This window comes from Tiliqua scincoides, chromosome 5, assembly GCF_035046505.1.
Source record: "Tiliqua scincoides isolate rTilSci1 chromosome 5, rTilSci1.hap2, whole genome shotgun sequence".
Taxonomy (NCBI): domain Eukaryota; kingdom Metazoa; phylum Chordata; class Lepidosauria; order Squamata; family Scincidae; genus Tiliqua; species Tiliqua scincoides.
Genome location: NC_089825.1, coordinates 134,721,688 through 134,741,627, shown reverse-complemented (window position 1 = coordinate 134,741,627; position 19,940 = coordinate 134,721,688). Strand labels below are relative to the sequence as shown.

The 19,940-nt window shown below is 44.4% G+C and overlaps 1 protein-coding gene across 1 annotated transcript; it reads left to right on the top strand.

Annotated features, from left to right (window-relative positions):
- The first annotated feature begins 5,162 nt into the window (after positions 1 to 5,162).
- LOC136653697 (vomeronasal type-2 receptor 26-like) lies at positions 5,163 to 13,577 on the top strand. The gene is made up of 3 exons (XM_066630580.1): positions 5,163 to 5,441; positions 10,570 to 10,696; positions 12,676 to 13,577. Exons 1-3 carry the CDS (start codon positions 5,163 to 5,165, stop codon positions 13,575 to 13,577), a joined length of 1,308 nt encoding a protein of 435 aa, XP_066486677.1.
- Positions 13,578 to 19,940: the final 6,363 nt, after the last annotated feature.

The following is a 19,940-nucleotide window of genomic DNA, read 5'->3' as shown; positions in this document are numbered from 1 at the left end:
TCAGGTGTGAGCAAAGAAGTTGCAATTGGCAAAGGCTGACACGCCACAATCTCCGAAGAAGGGAGACGCTCACACTGCTGGAACTCAAACACCCCGGACACATTAGTGTGCAAATTCCCGGGTCATTTCTGGCAAAATGCACACTAGTCCTCTCTAGTTGTAGATTAGGGCCCATAAAATTAATCAGGTTGTCAGAGGTTGAATTAGACAAAGAAGGCGGAAGTAACGGCCTGTCAGCTATATTGGGCATCAAAGGCTTGTCTGAAGTCTGTGAGTTTAAGACCAAAAGAGGATCATCCCAAGGAAGCATTCCTGGACCAGCATGAGGGGGATGAATCAGGGAGTCCTGCTGAGGACAGGAGAGAGTCTTCGTATGTTGACATTTCACGGACATAATACCTGTATCCACAGGATCCACCACAGGTGAGGTTCGGCTAATGTCGTGCACTAAATTGCATGAGGGGATCCTGGAAGAAACATTTGTTTGAGAACTGGAAGAAGATCTCCTAGTTGGGACAGATTGCTTGTGAGGTTTAGATTTAAAAAGCATTTGGCTTCCAGACTGTAAAAAAGTTCTCTGAATAATTATATTAAAATTCCTAAAATGTGTTCTAGCATTAAAAATAAGCTTAGGTAGTGCATCTGAATTAAAAGCCAAGTAAAGTCTTTTAAAATAGTTCCTGGAGGGCAAAAAGAAAGATTCCCGGAGTGCAGGCAAATCTACTTGCGGTTGCGGTGCAGCTGTTTCTTTAGAGTGCTCCGGCTTTTAATTTATAAATATTTGTTTTATTTTCCCAATTTTGTTTTGTTTGTTTTTTTACTCCCTTACTGCTTATCTACAGTTTATTTTACTTTTTGCAAGCCAAGTGAGATACTGAGTAGGCTTCGTGTCAAAATATAGCATAGCAAAGTTCCTGAAGGGCATAATGCCGACAGCCTCTTCTAAGAAAAAGCCGATAATGCCGACAGCCTCCTCAAAGAAGAGAAGGAGAGCCAGTCCGGTGCCAAATGGGATTGATAAGAAGGGTGCCAAAAGGAAAAAAAAAAGAACCTTAATAACGCGGTAAAAGTTTCTCCGTCTATTGAGCCCTTTCTTTCCCAAACCAAATTGCATTCCCTGCCCACAAACTCCAAACAACAGCCGGAGGTTACAATTGTTACTCCTCTCTGCTCCTCCTCCCTGGATTTATCAGCAGTTTGTTTACCTGTTCCTGATAAGGAAGAAATTATCCAGAATTCAGTTTCTGCGATGTTAGGTGGAGCACAGGCAAGTTTGGACGTTAGTGCATCCTCTGTGGTGCAACTAAAAACCTTGGGTGAGGCCTGTTTGTTTTCTGCCCAGACCCTTCAAACAATTTACGAACGGTTTAATATATTAGAAGGTCATTTGCAAACTGTTCTACAGGCATTACAGCATTTGGAAAACAAGGTCCAAATTGGCAGTAACTCTCAGCTACACCAGCTTAGCTCTCTTCCAGTGCGATCGTCTCCTTTAAGAGCTAAGTCTTGCTATAATCCACTATTGGGAGGGGGTAGCCCATCTACTACTGTTTGCAATACACACCTGAGACTAATTCCTTCAGATGTGGTTCTTAATATTCCTTTTGGAGATTTTTTTTGTGGTCTTCTAAGTTCAGGACGGTCAAGGCTCTGTCCCAATTGCTGAAGGTACAAGTTGATTTGCCTGCACTCCGGGAACCACAGTGTATCTCAAGGTTTGTCCTCTGCCGTACCACTTCACATGACCCACCTATTCGAAGTACCACTGGAAGTAACTGACAATGACATAACTGGACCAGAACTGGATGCAATACTCCAGGTGTGGTCTTACCATCAATTTGTACAATGGCATTATAATATTGGCTGTTTCATTCTCAATCCCTTTTTTAATTTTCCCGAGCATTGAACTGGTCTTCTTCACAGCCACTGCACACTGGGTCGACACTTTCATCGTGCTGTCGACTAACACCCCAAAAACTCTCTCCTGATTCATCACAGAAAGTTCAGAACTCATCAGCTTATGTGTGAAACTTTGACTTTTTTTTCACCCCATTGTGCATCACTTTATACTTACTTATTGAAGTATATTAATTGTCTGTTCCCCCATTTCAGAGAGATCCTTCTGGAGATCTTCACAATCCCTTCTGCACTTTATCACCCCATCTCCAGGTCATTGATAAACACATTGAAAAGCACCAATTCTGGGACCAATCCTTGGGGCACACTGTTTTCACCTCTCTCCACTGTGAAAATTGCAAATTGACAACCACTCTCTATTTCCTGGTCTTTGACCAGTTCCTAGTTTATAAAATGACCTGTCCTGTTAATCCCTGACCATGGAGTTTTATCAGCAGCCTTTCATAAGGGTCTCTGTCAAACGCCTACTGAAATTCAGATATATAATGTCCACGGGTTCTCCTGCATCCACATGCCTGTCGACCTTTTCAAAGAATTCCTGAGCATGAAATTGCAAAAGGACAATTCTAAATTTGCAAAATAGAGCATTTGGGCTGGTCCAGCTCAACATGGAAGGGTTTAAAAAGCTGCACCTCTTCTACACAACAGTTAAAGGCAGAGGTTCTCAAACTGGGATGTTGTGACGTTCCAGCCAGGGAAGCCCCGTCTCTGTCCCCTTAAGGGTCACTTCGATGGTGAAGGAAGCAATATTATCACCACGATTGTGCTGTTGCCAAGGATAAAAAGGGTTTTTTAACTCACCATTAGTAGTGCCGGCCCACTAGGTGGTGTAGAGACAGCCAAACTTCAGAACAACTAAAAATACCTATCCCAACTCACTTTTGGTTTCGCAGTTGCAAACCGGAAGTGGGCCGTGATTGCTATTTTTAGTTGTTCTGAGATGTGGGGAGCCCAGCAAAGGGTCCACGGGTTCCCTGAAGGCCCCCCCCCCCCGAAAGTCACTGCTAATGGTGAGTTTAAAAAACTGCTTTTATCCCCAGCAGCGATGTGATCGCGGCAATCTCGTCACTGCCTTTGCCCCCCCCCCGGCAAGCACTTTCCCCTCTTTCCAAACTCCCAGAGAGTTTGGGAACCTCTGGATAAACAGAGATGATACAATAGATGTATCATCTATTGTATCATCTCCTATTGTATCTGATCACTTTGAGTGAGTCTGAAACTGTTGAGTAGCAAACAGGTTTGCCTCCTTTGACCACAAGGAAGTAAGAAAAACACATAGCAAAAATAATGTGCTCCCTTGTAATTTCAGCAATTATTGCCATCAATTCCCAAGGGCAAAGCTCTTTCCAAGCACACACAAGAAAAATATCCGTGAGCAAGCCTGGGAGTGGTTATAAAAACTGTAGGGTACAATTCCCAGCTCAGATTAGGGACTATTGACAGGCAGGGCTCTGTCCATTCCATCCTCTTCCTCTAAATCAGCCTTTCAAGTTCCAGGAACAGGGATTCAAGTCTGGCTTTTTTAACATGGTTGAGATTAAGGAGAAAAGGGGGCTTATCCATCATGCTGCTGTTGCTGTTGCTATTACTACCTCGAATGGTGTGCAAAGCACATGCTGAGAAGTGTGCGGGGGATGTTCCCATGCTTATCAGACAAGAGTGGTACCAGCCAGGAGAGATTCTTATTGGCGGGATCGTATCTAGTATCAGTTACATGTCTCCAAAATTTTCCTTCGAAAAACATCCTTCTAATCAAGAGATTAAAAAATTACCACTGTAAGGAGTTCTCTCCCCTCATCCTCCAATAGTCAAATATATATATATTGGCATTCTGCATCTTGGCATATCCGCAACAGATCTGACAGTTTGGGGGAAAATGAGTTGTGCACTTAAGACGTGTTTGGGGTATTTAATGAATAGCTATGAAATACAAACAATTTAACATTTGAAATGGTTAAAAGACATACAAAGAGACTTACATGCTATGCTCAAAAAGGACATTTTGAGAGCAATCCTAACCCACTTTCCAGCACCAACGTAAGGGTAATGCAACTTTGAGGTAAGGGAACAAAAATTGACCTACCTTGAGGAGGCCTCTGTGACTTCCTGCCATTTGCAGGATGAAGCACATGCCCCACTGGCACAGCTATGCCAGTGCAGGAAAATGGGTTAGGATTGTGCCCTTTGGATTGTAGTAAAAAGCATTTCAACTCACATATAATATCATACAGTTCTTTTTATTACCTGTCGTGTTTTGGTTTCCTGTCTAGTGACCATAGAAGACTTAGGAAGCCTTGCTCTCAACAATACTCTTCTAGTTGTCTGTTACATAAATTAGATTTTGGCTGCAATTCTATCCACACTTACCTGGGAGTAAGCCCCCTTGACTATACTGGGACTAAATCTGAGTAGGCATTCATAGGATTAGGCTTTCAGTTGATGTCATCTCTTCCAAGAGCACAGAAACCGGGCTATCCTGGATGGAGGATTCTTTGGCCAGCCTGAAAGTAACCAGACTAAGGGCTCAATCCTGTCCAACTTTCCAGTGCCAATGCAAGTACAACGCAACCCCAAGGAAAGGATGTTCAGATATCATTCAGGCTGGTTTAAGATATCAAAACAACCATACCCTTTGAGGAGAATCTTTCAGTTACTGACCATGTCGGGAGCCTCCATGAGGCTTCCGTGTGGTCCTAGAGGTGCACAAGGTTCTGTGCCCAGGGCATTTGCCCCTTTCACTTCATGGCAGGTTCACCATTGACAAATGAAAATTTTATCCAGTTGGATTTCTGATTTGGTGCATGAGCCTGGAAAAGTGCCATCCATTCTGAATAGATGGTTCTATAATGTCTTTCTGTGTTCTTGTGTGTGCGCCGATAAATTTCAAATATTATTTAGATTGCAGACTGGGCTGTGCCTCACTTCAGAAATATCTTTCATGTAAACAGTAATACCTGCTCTTTTCAGCAGAGAACAACTATGACAAACTAGAGTAACTTTACTGGCTCGACAAGCACCTGTTGGAGTGCTGTAAGAGGATTTCCTGCCTAAGGCAGGGGTTTGGACTAGATGACCTATTAGGCACCTTCCAACTCTAGGATTCTATGATTTTGGTCCTCATTTCACTACCAAGCAGCTCAAACTCTTACAGCCTGGGAGGGCCAGTTAGTTGCTAAAATGTATTCAGACACTGTTGAATTCTACTTAAAACTGTCAGACACTTCCTTTGCAGAATGATAACAAAGATGTACCAGCACATCCTGGCCTTGGCTTTTGCCATAGATGAGATCAATGAAAACTCTGAAATCTTGCCCAATATCACTCTGGGATTTCATATCTATGACAGCTACGGTGTGGCAAGGACAACCTACCGCAATATTCTGGGCCTGCTCTTTCAGTCATCAAGGTTCATCCCCAACTACAACTGTGGCTCCAAGAAAAATTTAATTGGAGCCGTTGGTGGACTTTACTCTGATATCTCCTCATATATGGCAAACACCTTAGGTCTTTTCAAGATTCCACAGGTAAGAACTATCCTAGGGAGGGCCACAAACACTTTTCTTCATTTCACGTGCAAGTCACTCTTCCCTTCTTTTATGATTAGATGTGTCACCTGGTACTCAGGGCAGGAACATTCTCTTCTGAAAAAATATATGTAGGATTAAAGAGATAAGTGAAATCTAAGAATTTTTCTATTTTGGAGTATATCAGATGGCACAAACATTTCAGCCTTCCCAAATATTTTTTGTTTTCTCTCAAAAAAATAAAAAATAAATAAATTGAATTATCTTCTGTAGAAGTGGGACAAAATACACAGTTTTTCTTGAAACAGTTTAAAGACTGGAAAGTACATTTATAATTCAATCCAAGCAGCCATCAGGATTTCTATCTTTAAAAAAAGTTAGTTAGAAATTAATTTCTAAGCGAGTACATAATATGAATTTCAAATAATCCTATTTCATGCCTAAAGTAACTGGATTCTATTTTTCCAGTTTTCCTATGGCTCATTTGAACCAGAAAAGAAGGACAAGTCCAAATTCCCTTCCTTTTATCGCATGGTCCCCAATGAAGCCCTTCAGTACTGGGGAATTGTCCAGTTATGTCTGCATTTTGGATGGAAATGGGTCGGCCTCCTCGCTATGGATAATGAAGCTGGAGAACATTTCTTACAGGTCTTGGAACCCATGCTGTCCCAAACTGGAATTTGTTCAGCCTTCACTGAAAGGCATAAAGGGAGAATGCATGCTGTGACAATAACTGAATATCTCCAAGAACTTGTGAACAATATGCCAGTGTTCCTGGAGAGTAAAGCCAATGCAATTGTTTTCTATGGGGACATTCCAAATAGTGTATCATTGACGAGCACTATGTGTGCTATAAATATGATTCCTCTGGTCATTCCTGGATTTAAACCCCCTGAAGGTAAATTGTGGATTATGACAGCCCAGATTGATTTTACAAGCAACATCTATTACAAGATATTTAAAATTCAGCCATTCCGTGATGCTCTCTTCCATGGTGCTCTTTCCTTCTCAATTCATTCCAATCAGCCTGCTGGATTCACAGACTTTCTTCAGAATATAGACCCTTTGGAGGATAAAAGTAATGGCTTTATGAAGATGTTCTGGGAGCATGCATTTGGCTGTTCGTTCCCAAAACTTGGTGTGCCTCCAAGGAGTAGAAGACAATGTACCGGAGAGGAGGAGCTGGAGAGCCTCCCTGCACCTGTTTTTGAAATGAGCATGACAGGCCACAGCTATAGTATCTATAATGCTGTCTATGCAGTGGCACATGCCTTGCATCTCTTGCCTTCCCCCAGAGCGAGATATGAAGAAAGAGGGAATGGAAAAAGACTGAACATGGAGCCCTGGCAGGTAATCCTGTCAATCCAATATTACCATTTTACTGTGAGTCCTCAGGTTCCTGAAAGGTGATAGCTGACTGGTTGTGTTTCCCAAGTTCCCCTGTTTTTTTTCCCTGTGCATTTATCTGCATTTGGGGGCGTTTGCTGTGCCATTCAGATGCTGGGAGCAGGAGGTTTGCAGTCCTCTGTTCTGCAAAACATCATTTTTGTTTCGCTTTTCTCTTCCATTTGAGTCTGAAAGTTTGAATCAGGAATGAACTAGCTGCTTGGCTCATGTTCCTGCCAGTTCTGCTCCGGGAAGGAAAGACTTCGTCGGATAAACCAGTGACTGTGTTAAAACCTAACACTAAAAGTTCCAAGCTGACAAGAAGGAGTGCTCTCTTTCTTCCAGAAGCCCAAAGCCCATGTAGTGGGCTCTGGGTGGAAGGGACTCACTGAAGATGAGTGAAAATGTTGGATACCTGGATAACCCTGAAAAGGCAGGAATAAGTCTAGCTAGAGATCATCAGTGCTTATGGTTTTTTTTGCCATTTGTAGTCCTTCCACAATGCATTCAGGCCTCTTCAGCCTAGAAAAGAGGCACATGAGAGGGGGCAAGATTGAGGGCCCAATCCTAACCAATTTTGCAGCATTGGCATAGCTGTGCTAGTGGGGCATGTGCTGCATCCTGCAGATGGGGAGCAGTCACGGAGGCCTCCTGAAGGTACGGCAATGTTTGTTCCCTTACCTCAAAGTTGTATTACCCTTATGTCGGTGCTGGGAAGTGAGTTAGGATTGCGCCCAGAGACATACAAAATTATGCCTGGGAAGGACAGAGTGGATAGAGAGATGCTCTTTTCCCTCTCACACAACACCAGAACCAGGGAACATCTGCTAAAATTGAGTGTTGGGAGAGTTAGGACAGACAAAAGAAAATACTTCTTCACTCAGTGTGTAGTTAATCTGTGGAACTCCTTGCCACAGGATGTGGTGACGGCATCTAGCCTAGATGCCTTTAAAAGGGAATTGGACAAATTTCAGGAGGAAAAATCCATCACGGGTTACAAGCCATGATGTGTATGTGCAACCTCCTGATTTTAGAAATGGGTTATGTCAGAATGCCAGATGCAAGGGAGGGCACCAGGATTCAGGTCTCTTGCTGTTTTGTGTGCTCCCTGGGCATTTGGTGGGCCACTGTGAGACACAGGAAGCTGAACTAGATGGGCCTATGGCCTGATCCAGCAGGGCTGTTCTTATGTCCTCAGATTTAACTTGCAGCTGGTCCTTATAACATGCAACACAAAGTGCCTCAGCACCATCTGCTGGCATAAATTATAAGTGCAGTTGGGAATACCCCTTAGCCAAGTTTATTTCCTCTTTATCTGCTTTTATCCACCATTTCATTTTTCCCTTTTTGGTTAGACTTTTAGTAATTTGTTTACAGTATAAATGAACTGCACTGTGGATTGTCACATCTACTTCCTCTACAAGTGCTAGTATGAGAATGATTTTGATAGAAAACACAGAGGTTCAATTTTTTTTTCAAAGCGGGGGCTTTGCCCAGTTAGCCCCTCTCTCTAGCCTGATCTCCTGGCTGGTGGCAGAGGTGACATTGTACCAAAGCTTTTCTGCATTCTGCTGAGTGTCCAAGCAGGGGAAAGAGGGGGGCAGGAAAGGCATGAGTGTGCTAACCACTAGGCCCTACTGCCCTGGATCAGCCCATAGATGCTGAGAAGCCCTCCCTCTACCAGGACATGTGGTTCTTTTCAGAAGTTCTCCCAATCAGCATCATAACCAACTCAAGCAATGAATTGGCATAGAATCTGGCTAGGATCTTTCCTTTACATGGTCCCTAAAGAAGCTATGGCCGAATATAACTTGTCAAAGAATAATCTATCAAACCCATTTCATTCTAAGAAGGAAATTCATATGGGGAATTCAGTTTAGACCAGCTTACTAGGAATATAATTGTAGGTTTTAAACCTGATGCTTTCATGCCTCTTTCCACCCAGCTCCACTCACCTCTTCTGAGGCTCTCGTTCAACAACAGTTGTGGAGAGGAAATTAAGTTCAACGAACATGGAGAATTAGTGGCTGGATTTGATATTACAAACTTGATCACTTTCAGGAATGACTCCTATGTCAGAGTCAAAGTGGGGAGTTTGAATCTTCAGGCTGATTCAGGCATAACATTTGCCATTGATGTGGATGGAATTGAGTGGCCTGACTATTTTATTCAGGTTGGGGAATCTTGTTTTTTTTGCAAGATATATATTTCCTGGCAAAATTTGAAATTTTGTTTTACTATGTGCAGAGAGACGCAGGTAGGTGGCAGTGGGTGTCTGGGGGTCCAGTTCCTACTCACCTGTACATTTCCCTGCAGTCCTTAGAGGCACATTTATTCCAAACTTATCATTTTCACCACCACCCCCATAGATGCACCAGCACCAAAACAACAACCGCTGCATCCTAAGGTGGGGGTCAGTTGCAGAGTTCTTCTCTAGGTAAGGGAACAATTGTTCCTTTACTCAGAGGTAAATATCCACAACACAGAGGGGTATATTCAGACCTTCAACATCTATTTTGCTGTCACAATTCTGTACTGACCTGTGTGCAGGATCAGGTCCAGGAAGGGGATGAAGATATCCAATGGGACGATATCTTCCCATCTCCTGCCCCTTCCAACCCCTACCCCCCAGTTGCCCTCTTTCCATCCCCTCCTGCCTCTCCTGATGTTTTGCTACTTGCAATGACTACTTAGTGGCAGTCAGTGCCAGTATAAGAAGAGAACCAACACAGCATGGCTTGGTGTAATAGGCATAAGATTGGGCCCTGAATTTTGGAAGTGATCAGCTGAATACAGGCTCCCGGAACAGCTTGACAGCCCAAGACTCAAGCAGAAGCCTCACTTTTTATTGTCAGCCCACTCATCCCTACCCACACTATCAAGTTAGCTGTCAAGGAGCCTTGCGTGATCCTTGAAAAGTTCCATGTGTGACTGCACCTTGCTTGTGCAGCACTTTGAACCCTGTGGAGAAAAGCCATCTTCTAGTAGCGAACAAAGTTGTTAAGTGACACAAAAGAAGGATCCCCAGCCTTGCAATGCTCAAAAACAGCATGGTCAGATAAGTGACCCAATCCTACTGGTCCTCTCCCCCGCCAGAATGCATATTCCAGTGACTGGGTGTGTTTTCTGAGCACTGCATATATCAAGGTACTGTAACACACTGCCTAGCTGCCACTGTAAGAAATGAAAGACCAGACCCTCATGCTGGTAGCCACCTCAAGTACCCCAGCACTGGTAAGTTGGTACAGGGGTGGGCGGTGCTCTGGAGTCAGTGGAACAAGGAGGCAAGTGGGCAGAATGGGGTGGAGACGCAAGCAAGGAGCAGAGCAGATCAAGGCCAGGAAAGGGGTGGTGTCAGCAGCAGCACTGCTGCCAAAATCCGATCCCCCTTCCTAGCCTGGATTCATCCTTCTGAGTTCACTCAGACCCGTAACTGGCAAAGGTCCAGTGAGACTCAAGGGGCAGCAAAGGCCAGGTCAAGGAAACAACTGCTACCTCTCCTTCTTGACCTCAATACACCAGGGCTCCATCCAAGTGTGGAAACTGTTATCATCCTCTAATTGTATTTATGTTTTTGTCATAAATAATTCTGAGAACATTTGACCAAATGTGCCACCTGTGAGCTCAAGGATAGTATTATACACTGTCATCACCCCTCTTCTTAACTGGCACGTCATTTGTGCACCAAAACTCCCCAAACATGCTTGGTGTTAATGCTAAAACTTCCTCGATTTAAGGACAGGTGCCACCCTTGTCTCTCTGTAATGATAACTGCCCACCTGGTTCCAGCAGGAAAAGGAAGGAAGGGGAGAAATTTTGCTGCTATGATTGTGCTCCGTGTCCAGAAGGGAAGATCTCAAATCAAACCGGTAAGCTGTGTATAGTTCAGTATCCAGTGCTTTTTTTGTAAAAAAATAGGGGCAGGAACTCACAACTATTTATTTATTTATTTCTTTATTTATTTATTTTTAAGCCATTTTTATACACACGTGCGCGCACACGCGCGCGCGCGCGCGCACACACACACACACACACACACACACACACACACACACACACACACACACACACACACACACACGTCCATCTCGTGTGAGCTCCCTGATAGCAAAAGCACTCCTGCCACAGCTGGAGTGAAACACCCCTTTTTTTTTAGGTTGGGAGGTGCTCCATTGGGCTATAGGAAACTCTCTCCATTGGGCTACAGGAAAGCCTGCACAGTAGTTAAAGTGTTCAGAACAAATATATAAGGTCTTGAGCCCAGCTGGTGGCCATCAGTGCCTCAAGTGTTAGTTCCAAACACTTTGAGCCTAAGAGCTCTGGTGGCTCAATGGCTAAACTGCAGGTCTGTGGAGCCAGAGGCTTGGGGTTCAAATCCCTATGAGGAATAATTTTTTTAACCCACAGTTAAGCTCCTGGAGTGAGCCCCCTGCTGGAGACTGTGGGTTACATCCTACCTGGGACTTTAAAAAAAAAGGTCAAAAAAGAGCCTGCCTGGGACTGAACTTTGAGGAGTTTTGCAGCTTCAACTGGTCCCCCTTTTGGCAACTAGCAACCAACCTTTATATTTTGCAGCAATGGAGCACCGTCCCACCTTAAAAAAAATATATTATTCCTCACTGGGATTTGAACCCCTAGCCTCTCGCTCCACAGACCTGCAGTTTAGCCATTGAGCCACCAGAGCTCTTAGGCTCAAAGTGTTTGGAACTAATACTTGAGGGACTGATGGCCACCAGCTGGGCTGAAGACCATATATATTAGTTCTGAACACTTTAACAATAGGCTTTCCTATAGCCCAATGGAGAGAGTGCTGGGCTGTGGAGCACAAGGTTGGAGGTTCGAATCCCTCCCTAGCCAGCAGTGCAGAGCGGGGTGGTGCAGGCAGGGGAAAAAAGGTGGGGGCAAGGAGGAGGGAAAAAAGGGGGTGGGGCGGTGCAGGCAGGAGGGAAAAAGGTGGGGGCAGGGAGGGGGGGAAAGTTGCTGGCACACCGTTCCGGTGCGTTCCATTACAAAAAAAGCCCTGATCCTATCTAACCCCTCTCCCCCTCCCCTCTGGAGCAGCCTTCCACTGGAGCACACACTGCATCCCGAAAGGGGAAGTTCCAGATGTCTCAGCGAGATTCTTGGTTCCCCTGCCCCAGGGGTACACTGCCAGGATGGGACAATTTTGCTGGGGCAGGTCCGAGCAGACTTGGCAAGCTGGATTCAGTTGCAGACCTGGCCCCTGTGCTGCCCTGGGACCACAACATGCCACCACCTGCAACATGCTGCCCCCCACCAGGGATACTTATGCACCCTATGAAGCCTCACACAACGTTCGTAGGTGCTCTGAAAGCATTCTGAGTCCTCTGGAGCACCATTAAACAGGGCACTCTGGAGAACTCAGAAGGCTTCCGGAGCACCCTTGAATGCAGCACGGGGCTTCTGCCTGCCCCAGAATGGCTCTGAGGGGCAGGTGGCAGCAGCAGTGCTGCAGCAGGCACAGCGGTTCCACCACCATGGGGCCCACAGGCATGGCACCTGGGGCTTTTGCCCCCCACCTACCCTCTCCAGGGCTGCCACTGGGTGGGTTGAGGCCAGGAAAAAGGATAGGATATCAGCAAAGATGCTGCAGCTGATAATGCCCCCTTCACATCCTTGACACACATTCCATCACACCCCAATCTCTACCCTGTTCCTCCCACCCCCCTACCCATTCTTCCCACCAACCACCACCCTTCCAGCAGCACAGCAGGCCCATAAGATTGGGCTGCTAGTGTGTTGAAAGCACTGACACTCTTGGAAGAACAGATCGTCATTCCTGGTAACAATTATAGTAGCTTGAAGGTGGTATGTGTTCTTTTTCCAGACATAGATTACTGTATTCCTTGCATGGAAGATCATTACCCAAACAAGCACCAAGATGGATGCATTCCCAAGACACCAACCTTTTTATCTTATGCAGAACCCCTGGGCATAACTTTAGCTGCCTTGGCTCTTTTCTTTGCTGTGATCACAGCTGTGGTGCTGGGAATCTTCATTCAGCAAAGGGACACTCCCATCGTCAAAGCCAACAACCGCAGCCTCACCTATGTTCTTCTCACTTCCCTCCTTCTTTGCTTCCTCTGCTCATTGCTCTTCATCGGAAAGTCTACAAACACAACCTGCCTTGTTCGGCAAACAGCCTTTGGCCTCATCTTCTCTGTTGCTGTTTCATCTGTCTTGGCCAAAACCATCACAGTGGTGGTGGCATTCATGGCCTCCAGGCCTGGAAACATTTTCTGGAAATGGGTGGGGAAAAGATTGGCACACTTTATTGTCTTATCCTGCACTCTTTTTCAAGTAGGCATTTGTGCTGCTTGGTTGGCTGTTTCTCCTCCATTCCCCGAGCTGGACATGCACTCACAGATTAGAGAAGTTGTGGTGGAATGTAATGAAGGTTCGGCCACCATGTTTTACTTTGTCCTGGGCTACATGGGCTTCCTGGCCTCTGTCAGCTTCAGTGTGGCTTTTCTAGCCAGGAAACTGCCAGACAGTTTCAATGAAGCCAAATTCATTACCTTCAGCATGCTGGTCTTTTGCAGCGTTTGGGTGTCCTTTGTGCCAACCTACCTGAGCACAAGGGGAAAAGCCATGGTGGCTGTAGAGATCTTCTCCATCTTGGCCTCCAGTGCTGGGCTACTAGGCTGCATCTTTTCTCCCAAATGCTACATCATTCTCCTGCGGCCTGATTTGAACAAACGAGAACAGTTAATAAGAAGACAAAAATGAGATATCTGATAATCAGTCTTTTTCCTTCAGTTTCCTGTCTCTGACATATGGAAAGAGCTGGTGTTCTGTCCAAAGGTGAAGCCTGGGATGATTATACATAAGAATCTAATCTACGCACCCCCCCTCCAACAAAATGACTGTGAAGTGTACCTAGAATAAAAACTCTCAGTTTAAACATTGTGAAAATGTACTTATGCCATAGGTTGCATTTTTCTTGGTTTCCTGGCAGAAGCTCAGGGTGAAATTTTGGAATAACAAGAGCTGAACCCAGAGTATCCTATTTTATTGTTAACTTAAAACTATTAAAATAACAATGTTTTACTTTGAATTATTTTATTCATAGTCGTCTTCGAGTTAGGAACAGTGGCTTCAGCATAGAAAGGGGGTATGAATCCCATGGCTAATCACGTCTCAGTGGCTTCCCATCTAGTCCCTGGCATAATACTATCAAACAATTACAGTGCACTGTATAATATTGAAAATTGTGCATCTACATTTTCTCATTTATCCATATTACAACAATTCATTGAGGAAGATCAGGATAATCACTATCTAATTGCAGAGGCCGAACCTGAAAATTAAAAGAAATGGTCTTTTCAAAGGCCAAATACTGAGTTCAGTGGTGATGGAAGAATTTTAACTCTGCCCTTCCCCCAATTGCGCTAACAGAGGATTCCTTTAGAGCAGGGGGTGGGCAGACCCCTGCCTGCGGGCCATTTGTGGCACTTGGGGACCCCAAATCCAGCCCACAGGGATACCCCAGTCTCCAATGAGCCTCTGGTCCACGTTAGTCCATGCTGGTCACAAATGCCAGACACAAGTAAGGCCAAATTAGGGTAAGGCCTTTTATAGTCTCCATGTGTTTTTATTGCTTTTCCCTGGGCCTGATTTTAAATGCCCTCCCATTGCCTCTGAACAACTAATGTCTCCATGCGTTTCTGGCTTGGTCTGTATGTTTTCACGGTGCAAGAGGTGTGTGGGAAACAGTGCATAGCTCTCATGTGGTTCTACGTGCCTTTGGGCACAATCCTAACCAGGTCTACTCAGAAGTAAGTCCTATTTTGTTCAATGGGGCTTACTTTCAGGAAAGTGTGGTTAGGATTGCAGCCTGTATTATAGTACTCATGTGTATTATAAATAAGCTCAATCAAATTCATTCATTCATATAAGTTCCATGTCTAATGTATTCATTTATGAAAATGTATGCAAATTTATTCAAATTTGAAATGTAAATTAATTCTTTTCTCCCAGCCCCCCCCCCCCCGACACAGTGTCAGCAAAATGATGTGGCCCTCCTGTCAGAATGTTTGCCTACCCCTGCTTTAGAGCTAAACAGGTTTTATCAAGCAACAGCACACCATGGCTTTGCTTTGAATTGAATTGAAATTTATTATTATATAACCATAGGTCATTTCAATATATGAGAGAACATATTACAATATATACATATAAAAGCACACAATAGCATTGCAACCTACAAAACACATAAAATTGGGCAAATGATTTTAATACTTAACGTAGGTCAAAACCATAAAATAGAGGATATTTTTGGAATAGTTCAAAAGTGAAAAAAGTTTAAACAATTGTCGGGATCTTGCAAACTAATAAAGAGGACAGAGAAATTTGAGTTTAAGACAACAAAAATTTGGCTCTTATTTTCTTTGCCACAAGGGCAAAGACAGCAACTTTATAAGTGATGTCAGTGTCAGAGTCAGCAAGAAGCCAGCAGATCAAGGCTGAGGTGGATCTCTCTTGGAGCAGAGCAATGATATTAAATAGATATTTTGTTCTAGGAAGCTCATATAAAGGACATTTTAATAGGTAGTGAGAAATATCCTTTATTTCACCTGAGTTGCAAATGCAAGTCCTAAGATGGTAGGTAGTATTTTTATATCTGCCTTCAAGGACCGTAGTCTGCATACACTGAAAGTGCAGGGCAGTAAAGGCTTTGCGCAATGCTGGAACTGTAAGATAGGTTAAATAATTTTCTGATACAAATGATAACTTATACAATGGGAGCCAGGATGAGTAAGTTGAGCTGGAAATATCACACAAGTCACGTCTCATATGGTAAAGTCGAATTTTATCTTTTACCATAGCCTTAACGTTTTTGGATATATAGGAAGGTAAAGTGTCCGTGACTATTTCATATTTCTCCATGATCTGTTTTACTAAAGTTGCCCAGGATAGCCGAGCAGGGTTAATAAGTTGATCTCTGAAGCACATCTTGGGAAGACGGGAGTCATCCATTGCTGCTAATTTATACCAGTACGGAGCTAGCGCAGTATGACAGTGTGCTCCTATCGAAATTAAACCCACTTCCACTCTGAGAAGAGGGGATAAAGTTTGCCGAGGGACATTTAATAATAAACATATAAAAGCATTTTGGGCTGATTCTAATGTAGAGGTTTTTGAGTAGCCCCAGATTTCTGTTCCAAAAATCATTTGGGGGATTATTTTCTTAGCAAAAACCTCTACCGCAGGAGTCACAAGGTTACTTCCTTTAGTTCTCATAAAGTGTAGTAAAGATTGGATTGTATGAGCTACTTTAAGCTTGGCCATATTTAAATGAGGAGACCAGGCAAGTTGAGCATTGAAGGTGACGCCTAAATATTTAAAAGCTCTAAGTTGTTCTATGGAATTACCGTCAATCCTCCATTTGTGCTTCTTTTTTTGTTTGCCAAAAAGGACCACTTTGGTCTTATTGTGGTTTATGGACAGTTTTTCCTGTGTACAGAAGGAGCTTAATCTAGACAGTAACCTGCACAGCCCAATAGATGTAGTTGAGAAAAGTGCTATGTCGTCAGCATACAGGAGAATTGGAAGTTTAGTGTCCCCCATCACAGGAGGGAAAAACTCTGGTCCTTGGAGAGCATGTACGATGTCGTTTAGATAAAAATTGAAAAGAAAAGGAGCCAATAGGCAGCCTTGTCGAACTCCCTTGTCGGTAGAAATTTTCTCAGAGAGCGTGCCAGATGTCCTAAGTCTGACTCTTAGATTGGTGTTTGTATGAATCCTCTGCACTAGAAGAAGAAGTCTCCTATCGATGTTGGTTGCAGACAACTTCTGCCATAAAAGCATTCTGTTAATAGAATCAAATGCCGAGGTAAGGTCAACAAAAACAGCATAAAGTCTTTTGTTGCCAGTCTGGGTGTATTTGTGGATCAAGTGGTGGATAACAAAACTATGATCCAATGTGGACTTTCTCTTTTGGAACCCGGCCTGTTCTTCAGCGATGATCGAGTTGTCTTTAGCCCATTCCTCCAATTTACGTAGGAGATACTTGGTATAGAGTTTGGACGCTACACTAAGAAGGCTGATGGGTCTAAAATTTTTGGGGTCCGATTTGGAACCTTTCTTATGAATGGGTACCACAATACTATCCTCCCAGCCCTGGGGAAAATCTCCAGAATGGTTTATATAGGAGAATAATTTGATGAGGATTTTACACCACCAGTCTGGGTTGTGTTTGAAAAGTTCACCTGGTAGCATGTCAGGGCCCGGGGCTTTGTTGTTTGGAATAGAAGATATCAAGTCTTATTTCTGCTGAGGTGACGGGGTCCCAATTGGGTATGAGACGGAGGGAAGGAGCAGCCAAATCGCAATAAGGAGATAGGAGGTTTAGATTGGCATTTTCAGTGAAAATCGTGGAAAAATGATTTTGCCACTGGAGGGTAGTTATCTGGTTATCCAGAGTACCATGTTGAGGCTTCATACCTCTGGAGATCAAAGACCAGAACTTAGAAGAATCCTTTTCAAACGCGGCCAAGGCAAGGTCTTGCCAAGACTTTCTAGTCTGATCAGCCTTTTTAGATCTTAAAAGGTTTTTATAGTCTCTCCTCAGTTGGATATAGGAGTGTGAGGCCTCCCTGTGGGGGAGGGGAGGGCCTGCCTGGCCTTTCCAAGGGGGACCCCCTTGTGGAGGCCTCAGACTAGTTTCCCAAAAGAAGGGGGGCTTGCGTCACCCGGTTCCCCTTCTTTGGGTTGGCAGCATTTGTTAGTCAGGAGCAGGGGCTGCTAGCAGCAGATCCTCCTACCTGCTCTTCTAACTCCCAACAGCCTTGTCATCCCTGGCCTCCAGGTTTATGTAGGGCAGACCCCTCCCCTTTGGCCCCTCCCCTTCCCTCACAGGGATGGTACAAAAAGGGCCTGTCTCTGGGCCTGACCTTCCCTGGGCTTACCACAACTCCCACCCTTCCTCGCTCTGTTTCCCTCCCACCTCCTCTCACCTGGAGTTGCCAGGGTTGTTCCTGAGAGGGCTGGGAAGGCTGCTGCCTCTGCTCTGGGTCCAGAAGCCTCCTTCCTGGGTACGCTGGGGACTCGGGGGAGGAGGGGAACCCCAACAAGGAGGCAAAGTTTTCGGCAGAGTCCCTCCTCAGGATTTTAAGAGCTCTGGCCAATAATCGTTTTTGTCGAACACACTCCCAATCAAACCAGCCGCCATATAATAATAATAATAATAATAATAATAATAATAATAAAACTTTATTTTTATCCAGCCCTTCTCCCAAAAAGGGACCCAAGAATCATATGAATGTGATTCTTGTCCCGTCGGCTTGGAAGTGACAAGAAGAGGCCTAATTTCTTCAGTAATTTGATTATAGATAGCCAAGGGATTTGAAGCCTTGGAAATGGAGTCTCTGAGAGATGACAGAGTGGTAGATCCCAGAAGATGAGATTCTTGATCCTGAAGTTTGTCTGACCAGCGGAGTCTTCTTTCACATAGCAATAAAGGAGAGACTTTTGGATCTTTAGTATTTGCCTGATAGCCTGAGGGAAAGGAAATGACCAGAGAAGTTGGCATATGATCGCTTTCTGGCCTACATAGGACCTTGAAGGACTGAAGATAGGGCAAAAAGTTAGATGAAACCAGCATGTAGTCGATGACACTATTGCCCCTTTGGCCAAGAAAGGTAAAGGAAGCAGAGCCAGGGTCTGGAGTTAAGCCATTGCATATAAAGAGGTGGTATTTATAAATCAAACTGAATAAAGTTATGCCGGCTTCCTTTACTCCAGCATCAGGCGAGGATCTCTCCGGGAGATAAGTAATCTCTTCCGGAGTTAGGCCCAATTTATCTCCCATGATGGTGTTATTTTGCCCCATTCTGGCATTCATGTCCCCGACTAATAGAACGGGGAGACCAGGGTATTCTTCAGACAGTTCCGACATCACCTGGTCCAAGGCAGCCAACGTAGAGATCTCAGGACAGTGCAAATCCTTGGGGGGACAATATACATTTAGCAAAATGAATTTAAAGGAGGGAAACCAAGTCACAAATATGGCCAGAATATTTAAGCTAGGAAGGATGTCTAGAACTTCTGTCTTTGAAGTTTTATGGGTAGAAATTAAAGTAGCTCATAGCCCTTCTGCCGGTCAAGGATTTGGTGGCTGGTTTGACAAAGACGGCATATCCAGGAATGGAAGGAGATGCTGCCGGCAGTAGCCAGGTCTCTTGAAAAGCGATTATGTCAAATTGAGTACAAAAGTCTTTAAAATCTTTGTCCATGGATTTGTGAATCCAGCCAGCGATGTTCCAAGATATAACATTTATGGTATCAAGAGTAGTTGGCACTGAGGATAAAGGCCTTTTAGGTTCCAGAGCAATCAAACCAGAGTCGCAGTAGATAGATTCAGGAGGGCTTTGAGGTGCAAAAGGTAGAGGTGGCCTCTCCAAAGGCGTCGTTAGACTCCTTTCTGTGATCCGGTTGGCAGCCTGACAGAGCTGAGATTTAAATATAACTCCTGATTTGAGCTGACTTACTAGATGGCAAAGTGAAGACTTGGAGGGGAATCCAGAGGGTGAAGGGAATGAAGACAAATTCAGTAGTCATTGAAACGGTACATCAACATCAATGTTTGGGGGAGCTTCAGAAATAACACAACTGTTTGAGCCAGAGATTACAGGCGTATAAGGCTTATCATTTCAATTTGACCAAGTATCCGTAGTACAAGGCTCTGGGGGAGCAGGATGTGAGATCATAGAAAGGGCTGCTGGCTTGGTGGACGACGTGGTAGAGAGAAGAAAAGTCTTCGGGGGAACAGCTTGCGCCTGGGCATCGACAAGAGTAAATACACCACTTTGCCGAGATTGATCCACAACACAAATAGGTGAAAGGGGGACACCCCCAGAAGGAGGAGAAGGACACAGAGGTGGAGAGCTTTCATTAAGTTCAGTAGGCTTGTCGGAAAGAAAAGTGTAGAGTGAAGGGCAGCTCGAGTCCTTAAGTCTAGGGGCCATCAGAGGAGAGGGAGAGCTGGATGAGGAACGGAGAAGACATTCTGGTTGTGGCAAAGTTTAGAGGGCTTCCTGGATTTAATCGGTTGCAGCCGTGCGATAATCAGGTTTTTAAAATGTCTTTGAG